Consider the following 12,850-nt stretch of genomic DNA (forward strand, 5'->3'; position numbering starts at 1 on the left):
CTAGTCAAGGCTATGGTTTTTCCAGTGGTCATGTATGGATGTGATAGTTGGACTATAAAGAAAGCTGAGCGCCGAAGAATTGATGCTTTTGAACTGTGTTGTTGGAGAATACTGTTGAGAGTCCCTTGGACTGCAAGGAGATCCAACCAGTCCATCCTAAAGGAAATCAGTCCTGAATATTCATTGGAAGGACTGATGCTGAAGCTGAAACTCCAAATGCTTTTGGCCACCTGATGCGAAGAAGTGACCTATTTGAAAGTACCCTGATGCTGGGAAAGATTGAAGTCAGGATGAAAAGGGGACAACAGAGGATGAGATGGTTGGATGGCATCACCAACTTGCTGGACATGAGTTTGAGTAAGCTCCGGGAGTTGGTGATGAACAGGGAAGCCTGGCGTGCTGTAGTCCATGAGGTTGCAAAGAGACAGACATGACTGAGTGACTGAACTGAACTGAAAATGTCCTTCAGTGGGTCAAAGGATAAATAAAATGTGGTACATCCAGATCATGAAATATTATTCAGGACTAAAACCAGTACATCTAAAGGAAATCAGTCCTGAATATTCATTGGAAGAACTGATGCTGAAGCTGAAACTCCAGTACTTTGGCCACCTGATGCGAAGAACTGACTGACTGGAAATGACCCTGATGCTGGGAAAGATTGAGGACAGGAGGAGATGGGGGGACAGAGGATGATATCGTCGGATGGCATCAGGGACTGAATGGGCCTGAGTTTGTGCAAACTCCAGGAAATAGTGGAGAAGAGAGGAGCTTGGTGTGCTGCAGTCCAGGAAGTCCCGACGAGTCAGACCTGACATGGTGATTGAGAAGCAACAACCTTTCAATCTTTTGAAATCTTTTCAAAGATTTCAAAGAAAAGAAAGGGGCTGGGGTCCTTTAAGAGCATATTAGTAAGTGAAAGAAGCCAGTTTAAAAAGGTTACGTACTGTATGGTTCCAAGTAAACAACATTCTGGAAAAGACAGAAACAGCAGGACGGTAAGAAGGTGAGTGTTAGGAGAGATGCATAGGAAGACAAAAAACGGTGTTTAGGGCAGTGAGACTGTTAGATATGCCGCTATAACGTTGGATATATGTCATTGTAAATTTATCCCAAACCCATACAATGTATAACACCAGGAGTGAACCGTCCTGTAAACTGTGGAGATTGGGTGACTCTGATGTGTCATTATAGGTTGTAGCAAATATCCCACTGGTAGGGGAAGTTGGTAATGGAGTAGACTGTGCACGAATGGGAGCAGAGACCACATGGGAAAATCTGTGCTTTCTGTTCAGTTTTGTTGTGAGCCAAAAACTTCTCTAAAACATTAAGCACGTGAAAAAAATTTTAAATCTGATGAGAAAGATTACAGAGAAGTTAAGAAATAATAAAATAAGCCACATATTTAGATGAAAATCCTTAGTCTTTTCCTCTTGGTGTTTATCTTCTGTGTATTTTCAGGATTTGCTTTTAAGAAATTCAATTTAGCTATTTTATATTATATAATTGCTTAATTTATCCCTTTCATTTTCAGTAATGGAAGTTTTAAAAATTTATTCTGTCAATAATTGAAGGAAACTCTCTTCACTGAAATGAATCAAATGTGTAAATTCCATACCTTTGGCTCTGAGAGGACTAGGCCCTTGCTAATAAAGGCTTTATAACTTCCTTTTTGTGTATAGGTCATGCGTATAGCAGGTAACAGATTGCTCCAGTGCAAAAATTTTAATGTATGTCCTGGTTACTCACTGTAAAACAAGTTACTTAGGTAAAGGAAGGGTCAGTTAAGCAGAATTTGCATTCATTTCTATTTTATATTTCATTAAAAGTACTAAATAACTTTATGTTACCCCTGTTGATTATTTATGTGTTGGAAAGGCAGTGGTGCCTGGGCACAGTTTAGAGTCCTTTAACCAATCATTTAATAAGACAAATTACATCATTTCTGCTTTTCTTTCCCACTCTGGTTTTGCTTGCAATAGGTTCAGTTATGTTCTAAATTAGAGTCTCTACACTTCTGTGTGAACTTTTTCTCCTTAAGGTATTAATTAGGTTTATCTTAAAGTGAAGTCACAACTTTAGGTTTAAATGTCAGATGCAAACCAATAAAAATGTTAACCCATTTGAGCTCCAGAAATCTAATGAAGACTTCTGTATACAGCATTTGACACTGCGTGGTGCACGTTAGTAATAAAGTGAAAGCTTATTTTCTTACCAGTATATTGTAGCACAACACACGTCCTTTCTGTTATGGGGCTTGCATACTGCTGATGTTATGGAAAGCTTTCTCATCAGCCTACCCATGAGGAAAATTAAGATTGTCTTGCTGTGTCCCAGGGAAATAGTCAAGGCTTTTAAAAAGAGAGAAAATAGAGAACAAAAGGATATGTCAGGCGTGTACGCAACTGTCTTATTGGCAGATAGCGTGACTCCTTTATGAATGTGTGACTTTCTGAAAACTGATTTTAAATGAATTATCTTTTTCTATTAGGCATTGAAGAAGAGGTTTTTTTCCATATATAAATAGAATTTTTAGCTGTACCGCGTCTTGTTCACTCAACTCTAAACTGAACCTTCACAGCATTTGTTTTGTCTACTATTGAAGGCTTTCTGCAGGAAGACTCTCAGTTGTGACATTGTATGGATGCCAGCAAAATGATCAGAATTCAAGTTTCTAGTGTACCATGGCTCTAATGAGCTGCTAATTGAAGGTGACAAGCTGTTTTTTCCTTCCCAGTTGGTCTGGCAAAATGTTAAATTTCATTCATTATTAACTCATTGCTTCTCAGCAGAGGACTGGATTAATTAGTTGGGAACATTAAGAAAAGAATTTTTGCCTTGTGTCCGTTTTGGCGTTGGGAGTTTAGGTTTTACAAGATGCTCCCCATCTTCAGTTTTGCCAATTGTGTGCAGTTGTGTAAATCTCTAGCACAATCAAGACCCAGCACCGTTTCTGTCATCCTGTAAGTGGGCACCCATCATGCCGCTTTTCTGTAGCTCCCCTCCTCCTCTGGCTGCTGGCAACCACTGATCGGCCTCCTATTATTACAGTTTTACCTTTCTGGCTTTTCATTGAAAGGGACCCATAGAGTATGTAGACTTTTATGTTTGACCTTTTTTCCCCCAAGAACTTGATGATGGTTTTGAAATTCATCTGTGCTGTTAGTTGGATAGTTTGCTCTGTTATTAATATTCTGTTGCTCGAATATATCACAGTACATTTAGCCATTCACCTGTTGATCAACTGTGCAAAAACAAAATTATGAATAACAAAGTCCCACAGCATGACTTAGATATGTTTATGTGAAGCTGCCAAACCACTTTTCAAAGTGACTACCTTTTTGCATTCCCAGTGGCAATGTATGAAAGTCTTGCAATCTTGAATTAGCAGTCTTGTAAAATCTTAGTCGTTGTAGTAGTGGTATCCCTTAGTGCTTTTAATTTGTATTTTCCTGATAATTAGTGATACTTAACATTTTTTCAAGCCCTTAGTTACTATATATGTATCTTCCACGGTAAAGTATCTTTTAAAACATTATGGCCAGGGACTTCCTTGGCAATCAAATGGTTGAGACTTCGACCAGGGCATAAAAATCAGAAGCCAGTTGATCCCTGGGTGGGAAAGAGCCCCTGAGGGGGAAAATGGCAACTCACTCCACTATTCTTGCCTAAGAAATTCCATGGACAAGAGGAGCCTGGCAGACTGTAGTCCATGGGGTCGCAAGCAGTTGGTGCACACGCCTGAGCACCTACACACATTGTTAACTGTACTCACCGTGATGTACGTCACATTCTCAGGACTTATTGATCTTATAACTGCATGTTTGTACCTTTCTACTGTCTTCACCTGTTTCATACCTCCCCACCTGACCTGGGCTCTGGCATCTACTAATCTATTCTTTTTTATTAAAATTTTTTAAATTGGATTAAAAAAAAACCTTCATTTGTTTTCTTTGGTCATGCTTCGTGGCATGTGGGATGTAGGTATCAAACCCATACCCCCTGCATTGGAAGCTCAGAGCCTTAACCACGGGACCTCCAGGGAAGCCCCTGTTCTTTTTTCTGTGAGTTGAGTTTTTGTTTAAATTCACTATATAAATTATATCATAGAGTATTTTTCTTGTATTTAACCTACCATAATGCCCTCAACCTATGTTGTTGTCAAGTGGCAGGATTTCCTCTTTTCTTATACATTTAAAGTACCCCAAACTATGTTTTATGAATTTTCATAAAGATTTAAAAATTAGGTTGTTATTGTTGAACAGGAGTGGTAAGAGTAGGTCATTTCAGTTCAGTCACTCAGTCGTGTCCGACTCTTTGCGACCTCATGCACTGCAGCATGCCAGGCCTCCCTGTCCATCCCCAGCTCCTGGAGCTTACTCAAACTCATGTCTGTCAAGTCAGTGATGCTATCCAACCATTTCATCCTCTGTCATTCCCTTCTCCTGCCTTCAGTCTTTCCCAGCATCAGGGTCTTTTCAAATGAGTCAGTTCTTCACATCAGGTGGCCAAAGTATTGGAGTTCAACTTCAGCATCAGTCCTTCCAATGAATATTCAGGACTGATTTCCTTTAGGATGGACTGGTTGGATCTCCTTGCAGTCCGAGGGACTCTCAAGAGTCTTCTCCAGCATCACAGTTCAACAGCATCAATTCTTCGGCGCTCCTTTCTTTATAGTCCAACTCTCACATCCATACATGACTACTGAAAAAACCATAGCTTCGATTAGATGGACCTTTATTGGCAAAGTAATGTCTCTCCTTTTTAATATGCTGTCTAGGTTGGTCATAGCTTTTCTTCCAAGGAGTAAGCGTCTTTTAATTTCATGGCTATAGTCATCATCTGCAGTGATTTTGGAGACCCCCAAAATAAAAGTCTGTCACGGTTTCCAATGTTTCCCCATCTATTTGCCGTGAAGTGATGGGACCAGATGCCATGATCTTAGTTTTCTGAATGTTGAGTTGTAAGCCAACTTTTTCACTCTCCTCTTTCACTTTCATCAAGAGGCTCTTTAGTTCCTCTTCACTTTCTGCCATAAGGGTAGTGTCATCTGCGTATCTGTGATTATTGAAGTTAAGAGTAGGTGATTTTGCTTTGTTCCTCATCTTTCAGGAAAGTGTTGATCTTCTACCTGTGGGTTTTTTGTAGATGCCCCTCATCAAGTTGAAGACGTTCTCTTCTATTCAACAGTCTTTTATTTCTAGGAAGAATCTCATCTAGCTTTGTATTGCTAGATTTGACTTATTGATATTTTGTTGAGAATTCTTGACATATATTCATGAGACATTATAAATGTATATATAGTTTCTTGTGAAGTATTTGTTTATTTTGGGAATCAGGTGTTACGGCCTCATAAAATAAGTTGGTGACTTCTACCTTTAAAAGAATTTATGTAGGATATCTAAACTTGTTTCAAGAACTGGTAAAATTTTCAAATGAAGCCATTTTTACGAAATTCTTTGTAAGAAATTTTAAGTTATGAGTTCAATTCCTTTGTAGATACTGGAATATTCAAATTAGCTGTTTCAAGGAATTAGGTTTAGTTTCATTCATTTTCTTCTTTTGCTTTCCCAAGTTTTATTTCATTGATTTGTTGTTAATTCCTCCATTTCACTTGGATTTGATGTAACTTGCTCTTTTCATACTTTATTAAGGTGGAAACATTGATCTCATCATCTGTTTTAGTGTCTGGAGCACACTGTGTTTATAGTTTAAATCTCATTTTGAATGTTTATGTATATTTTAGGATGAGATCTCATTTCTGGTAGATTCTTGATTAGGCTTTAATTGTATCTGTTTAGAAAGGGTCAGCCTATGGTGTATACATCCATTCACTTTGGCCTTTTTGTTTTGTTTGCTTTGTTCCTTTTCCTGTAAATGTATTGAAATCTTGCCTTTAGAAATTGAATTATTTGAGATATTCAAATACTTGTATCTTTGATCTTACTTCATAATTGTTTATCCTTAGTTTATAATATTAGAGGTGATGTTTTATCTAGTGACCTTGATAAATCCATATATTAATTGATAATCCATAGTAATAATCAGTTTACAAATTAATGCATATATTAATGTGTAGTCTTTTATTATTATCAGGCTTGTCTGTATATATATTGCACTTTGTGTTACTAGGTCTTATACAATCAAGTTCTCAGCAAATAATGGTAGCTTTATTCCTTTCTTGTAGTAATTTCTTTTTTTCTTTGTAGTAATATTTTATGCATAGACCTTCCATACTATATGGGGTACACTGCCATAGTCTTCAAATATTCTTTTCTAATTCCTCATTTTGGGGTAAAACGTTTCAGTATTTCACAATTTTGTTGATTAGTTTTAAGGTTGGTATCCTTAATCAGATTAATGAAATATTTTTTATGAACTGGTTTTAATTCTCTCAAATGCTTTACTTCATTTATTGAGATCATCTTATAATTTTCCTGTTCTACAGTATTGAGTGATGTTTCATTATTTGTTTTCATTTGGCATTCCTGAGATAAATTGATTGGAATATATATATATATATATATATATATATAGAAGGCAGTGGCACCCCACTCCAGTACTCTTGCCTGGAAAATCCCATGGATGGAGGAGCCTGGCAGGCTGCAGTCCATGGGGTCGCTATAGTCGGACACGACTGAGCGACTTCCCTTTCACTTTTCACTTTCATGCATTGGAGAAGGAAATGGCAACCCACTCCAGTGTTCTTGCCTGGAGAATCCCAGGGATGGGGGTGCCTGGTGGGCTGCCGTCTATGGGGTCGCACAGTCGGACATGACTGAAGTGACTTAGCAGCAGCAGCAGCATAATCAGTTTGCATGTATTATTAACAAGAAAAGTTACTGGCCTTCCCACCTTTTAAAGCATAATGACTCTTGTCTTTTTTGTTTGTTTGTTTTTGTAGCACAAGTCCACCTTACTGTTGTGTGGATTTATATTCACTTCGTACTGGGGAGATGGTCAAGTCCATTCAGTTTAAAACGCCTATCTATGATCTCCATTGCAACAAAAGGTAAAGCAGTATTTCATGTGTTTCTCGTACAAGATAGCATGTAGCAATACTCTAAAGTAGCTTCATTTTGGATGCCGTTTAGTTTTGAAAACTTGTAACTTTTTCCTAATTATTTCTAAATCTTGGACTTTGGGAAAAATACAAATTCTGATTAATTTTAATATATCCTTAATCAGAAATATCTCATTTACACTGAATAACAGTTGTCTGAGTTTTCTTCCTCCCTCAGTCCTTTCCTTCCTTCTTTCCTCTTTCTTCCTTCCTGTTTTCTCTCCCTCCCTCTCTTCTTTGGCTCTTGTATTGAGAAATTCCGTAGTCATTTGAAGTGACAGGTTGTATAAATCCATTTTATGCTTAATTCCATGACTTTGAGCCAGCAGTGGAAAAACACTTTTAGTAAATTGCCAGCATTTTTTTGATCTCATACATTCTTAATGAAGATAGGTTCATTTGATTTATAATGAATTAAAATATTATAAAAAAAAATAAAATTTTATTTTGAGGTTTAGTTCTCCTATCACTTTTCTCCCTCTAATCTTGTCTGTATTGGTCATATTAAGGATTTTGGGGTTATATTTTTATATCTAAGAAGCAGATGTTTCTAGCTTATATGTTATAAGATGTGTTTGATTTTTAAAAATTGCTATGGTAGATACTGATTTAACTTATTTTATGATTCAGTTTATAGTTTATGATTTTTTTCCCTCTAATTTTAGGATCCTTGTTGTAGTATTGCAGGAGAAAATTGCTGCCTTTGATAGCTGTACTTTCACGAAAAAATTTTTTGTCACAAGTATGTATCAACTTGATTTATTTCCTATTATATGCCTTTGAGTTTATATTATTTTCTTGATAGAATCAACAGACTAATTGGAATCATAGCATCATATTTCATGCTTCTTCCGTTACTGTATCTCTCTGTTTCTGTGCACGCCTTATTTAGTAATATAATTTTATGGCATATGTGTTCAGCCCACAGCATGTTTTCTTCATGTTATTGTAGACGCTTTGTTGTACACTCAGTTTTTCCTTGTATATTCTCCTTGAGTAGTTGTGACTAATTTAGGTCTGTGTAACTATGTTGTTAAATTATTTAATTAACATAACATACTTGTGGATGTAACTGTATTATCATTCATGAGGGAAATGTGTCAATCTTTCACTCTTTCTTTCCCCTACCTCTCACAACTCTGCCTGGATTTGCAGAAATAAGCCCAGATTCTGGATCCAAATACACATACACACACACACATAGACACACACACAGACACACACCCACACATAGGGCAGTCCAGCAGGGTGGAAATTCCAAGGGCTGAGTCTGTAGGAAGTCTGGAGTTAGATTTTTTTTTCAAAATACAGTGTAGTGAAGCAACAGTTTTCCCTCGTTTATGTTTTAACATCTAACACTCACCATCAAAGCTATAGCTGTGTTTTCAGAGACTCTGTTTTGTGTATGCTGCAGAAATAGTTCTTTTGGAATAAAGCTCAATTTTGTTATGTATAGGGAATCCCAGTCATACTACTGCATCTCCTGAAATATCAAAACTATTTACACACTTACTTATCAGATGTTTATCCGTATATTAAGCCCTGGTAGTAGACATTATTCCTTTCTGATAAGAGCTCATATTCTTGATAATACCTTGTAGTCTGTATGTAATTGCATAGATTACATAATATATACTATACATAACAATACATAATAATTCATTGTAACGTATAGTTTATCATTTTGTAGACTATGAAGAAGAATACAGTATACAACTCATCTCCTTAATCTTGTAGTCATTTCTCTCAGAGATCTACAGAGATAATACTAGAGACTATGTTCATTGAGATATTTTTTGTTTTATGACAAGGTGAAATGTACACCATTTACCAATTTACATTCGTGTTTCTAGCACCTAGGACATTAGTGTAGGCTTTCATTAAATATTTCTTGAATGATGAGTACATTGACCTACTTATTAGTCAGTTATATTGTGCTGATCCGAAATTTACTGATGTCTTAATAATTATTAAATATAGATTCCTAGGAAGGATCTTTTATTGTTTCATCTATAAATTAAAAGCTTTGGGGGAGCATAGGTTTGTTACTAACATCTTCATTCACAAATGCTGTATGCACATAATACAGTAAGCTTTGGATATTACATGGCCTGTCTTAGCATATTAATTCTTTGTTCCTATACAAACCTTATGCATTAACATATTACTTTATAATCATGTCACTCATTGTTAGAATTAAAACAAGTAGAGAAATAGAGGAATCATGTATAAATCTTTCCATCCTTCCAACTTTGTGGGCTACAGAGGAGTAAGTTGAAATGGAATATGAATATTACAGCCAGCTTAAGATGCCAGTTTTTCCTGAGCATTTGTCTTTACATCTTATCAGTAGTTTTCTGTTGTTCATCATTGATTAAAGATACATGTGCTTTGGCTTCTGTAAAGTTAGATATCTCTGTTGTGAGTCCATTTTAATTTTATACTTATGGATAGCTCTTGCTGCCTCAGCTGAGTATTAAATTGGGGAGAACTCTTCAATAATTATTTGTTAAAATAGTTTATTTAAATGACAATGAATGTGTTGAAATTTAAGCCTTATTTAAACACTGTGCCTACTGCGTTTTGTATGTTGAAAGTAATATTACACTTGTCAATAGACTTCAGTTTCCTTCTTTGTAATAAATGTTAGGCTACGAAGTCAGTTGTCACAATGACTAGAGAGAAATTAATATATGTAAGTAAGTTAATAATGGAGAGTTCAGTCAGTTCAGGTCAGTCACTTAGTCGTGTCCGACTCTTTGTAATCCCATGGACTGCAGCACGCCAGGCTTCCCTGTCCATTACCAACTCCCGGAGCTTGTTCAAACTCATGTCCATTAAGTCGGTGATGCCATCCAACCATCTCATCCTCTCTTGTCCCCTTCTCCTCCTGCCTTCAATCTTTCCCAGCATCAGGCTCTTTTCAAAAGAGTCAGTTCTTTGCATCAGGTGGCCAAGTATTGGAGTTTCAGCTTCAGCATCAGTCCTTCCGATGAATATACTGGTTTCCTTTAGGATGGACTGGTTGGATCTCCTTGCAGTCCAAGGGAGTCTCCAGAGTCTTTTCCAACACCACAGTTCAGCAGCATTCCATATTTATGCTGGTTTTTTTAAGTGGATAAGTAAACTATATAGATTTTTCATTGATTAGTTTAATATCCACTATAGAATTTTAAAAGAAAAAATTAAATTTTATAATAAAGAGATAGTTAAAATAATTAGATTTGTGTGTTTCATAGTTAGATTCAAAGGATAGGCTTTGTAATAATTTTGATACATTAGAATCAGTAGGCTTTTCATAGTACTCTCTTTAATTGGAGAAAATATGCAAAATTTATCAGTTATTTTTAAGCTTAGATGGTCTAATTGAATTTTGCATATAATCATGTACATATAGCCTGTATCTTTAATTGTATATATCTAAATATGAGTGAAATTTGTTTCAACTGACATGTGTCTGTTATTTACTAATGAGTGATAGAAATGTATAAGGATTTATAAATAAGATTTAAACAAAATCCTACCTCACTGTAGGCTGTAGTTACCGTTTTTTTAAAAAAAAGTTTTGTTTTTGCACATTAATGATATTTGCAGCTTTACTGGGGGAGTGTTTTGCAGTCTGAGATTTTACAGTAGGAGAGTTTGTTTTTGGAATATCCTTATTTGGGTCATCTTACATCAGATACGTAAAGCTCTTGAATCAGTTGGCAGGATCAATATAGAAACTGGCACATTAAAGAAATTCCATATTTTCATGGGGTTTTACTGTGCTTCTTCAATTAAACCATTTATAGTAGAAATAAGAGCAAAAATACCTTTAAGCAGAAAAAGATAAGAGTATAATATGTATTCTTTTTCTTACTTGAAATTATGCAGTTCTTGCAGAAAGGTGAATTTTTAGTCACTTCTGATTTTCAGAAAGTTTGCATGTTTGATAAATGTGGTCATTTAGTGATATGGTAAAATATTGCATTTTATTAAATTACTGAAGTCATAGATTTACCATTTCATTTCCTTTGAGTGTTTTTTTTTTTTTTTTCAAAGTTTTATTTCAGGAAATATATACAGTTGTTTAAAGACAGTAGTGTAATGAACCACCACGTACTTATGATCTGGTTTCAATAAGTACTAACTTGTGGACAATCTTTTTCATTTATACCCTTCCCAAATTATTTCGAAGCATATCCCTGACATACAATTTAATCTATCATCTATGTTTAAATGACAAGAATTTGCAGAATCGTTATTTCTCTGTTGCCAAATGATCAAGTAACTTGTCGTCTAAACTGAGGTCTTTTGATTTGAACAAAGGCCATAGTTGATTTAACTTTGGTCAACAAGTGTAAACTTGTGCATCCCTTCCAACTGAACTCCCAAGGTTTTTGACATAGATGAACCTTCTTTACCAAAATCCAGTGTCCTTGCTACATCTTTTATTTCTACAATCCATTTTCATGCTGCTTATGCTACCTTTACTTTGAGTCACTCATGAATCTCAGCTTTTGGAGATGCTTTGTTGCTTTGCTTCCCTGCCTGAAATGGCCTTTTCACTACCATCTGTCTCCGCATAGTGACTTAATCCCATGTGTCTTTCTAGCCCCAGTGTGCATATTAGTTCTTATATGAAGTATTTCTTGATCCCCTTAGTTTAAAGTAGCCTCTCCTCCTAAATCCCTGAAGATAGCAATTCCCAAATCTGACTGCAGAACAGTAGACCTTCAACATGCTGTGTAATTCGGGATGCCCTGGTAAAACAGACTTAGGAAATGCTGCCTTCTGTTGGAGGATACCAGTGGTGATTAACATTTTAATCTGTTTAAATTTATTTACTACATTTCAGTATTTCCCAGATTTATCTGATTAGAGATCTCTTTTGTTACCCAGTACCCTTTGGGAATGCTCTTATAGTATTATCTCTCCCTCTGTTAAGACACTTACCTTCTGTCTTATTGTATGTGTTTTCTGTCTACTCCTTCTTTCTTTGACACCCTATAGTAATCTTCTTGAGAACAAAGTTGTGCATCTTGATTTGGTTTAAGAAAATAAGGTCCATCATGCAAGGTAAAATATATCCATTATGTTCTGGCTAACTTAAAAATATTTCTGATGCTTATTTTTGCTCCTTATAATATGAAAACATTTATCACAACTATTTCAAGTTTCAAAGCATCAGTGGTTCTTTTCCAGAATGTTTAGTTAGCCAAAATGGTTGAGAACGTAGTGCAACGCTATCAAAAGTAATCAGATGAGAAGGAAAATTATTCGTAGAAGATCAGTACTCGTCTTTAGAGAAAGTGATACGGGTTTGATCTGGGAATTATAAATTTGGCGAGTATTTAAAGGAATGAATATATGAATGCATAGGTGAATGAGGTTTCTCTCTCTGGTTGGAATAAGGACAAACTTTTTTAAAGTATGAGTTTATTTGAAAATTTATATCTTTGTAATGATCAGCTCTTGAGTCTCTAACCTTAGATATGCAGATGACACCACCCTTATGGCAGAAAGTGAAGAGGAACTAAAAAGTCTCTTAATGAAAGTGAAAGAGGAGAGTGAAAAAGTTGGCTTAAAGCTCAACATTCAGAAAACTAAGATCATGGAATCTGGTCCCATCACTTCATGGAAAATAAATGGGGAAACAGTGGAAACAGTGGCTGACTTTATTTTTTGGGGCTCCAAAATCACTGCAGATGGTGATTGCAGCCATGAAATTAAAAGATGCTTGCTCCTTGGAAGAAAAGCTATGACCAACCTAGATAGCATATTCAAAAGCAGAGACATTACTTT

General features: G+C 35.9%; 1 protein-coding gene across 6 annotated transcripts in view; it reads left to right on the plus strand.

Moving 5' to 3' along the window:
• The window catches only part of BCAS3 (breast carcinoma amplified sequence 3), a 591,772-nt gene that overhangs the window by 134,264 nt on the left and 444,658 nt on the right, over positions 1-12,850 (plus strand). For all 6 annotated transcript variants that reach the window (XM_010861584.1, XM_010861585.1, XM_010861586.1 and 3 more), the window contains exons 8-9: positions 6,905-7,012; positions 7,729-7,805. In XM_010861584.1, the coding sequence (XP_010859886.1) occupies positions 6,905-7,012; positions 7,729-7,805 (185 nt within the window). The remainder of the gene's footprint in view (positions 1-6,904; positions 7,013-7,728; positions 7,806-12,850) is intronic.

This window comes from Bison bison, unplaced genomic scaffold (genome assembly GCF_000754665.1).
Source record: "Bison bison bison isolate TAMUID 2011002044 unplaced genomic scaffold, Bison_UMD1.0 scf7180017864472, whole genome shotgun sequence".
NCBI classification, from domain to species: Eukaryota; Metazoa; Chordata; class Mammalia; order Artiodactyla; family Bovidae; genus Bison; species Bison bison.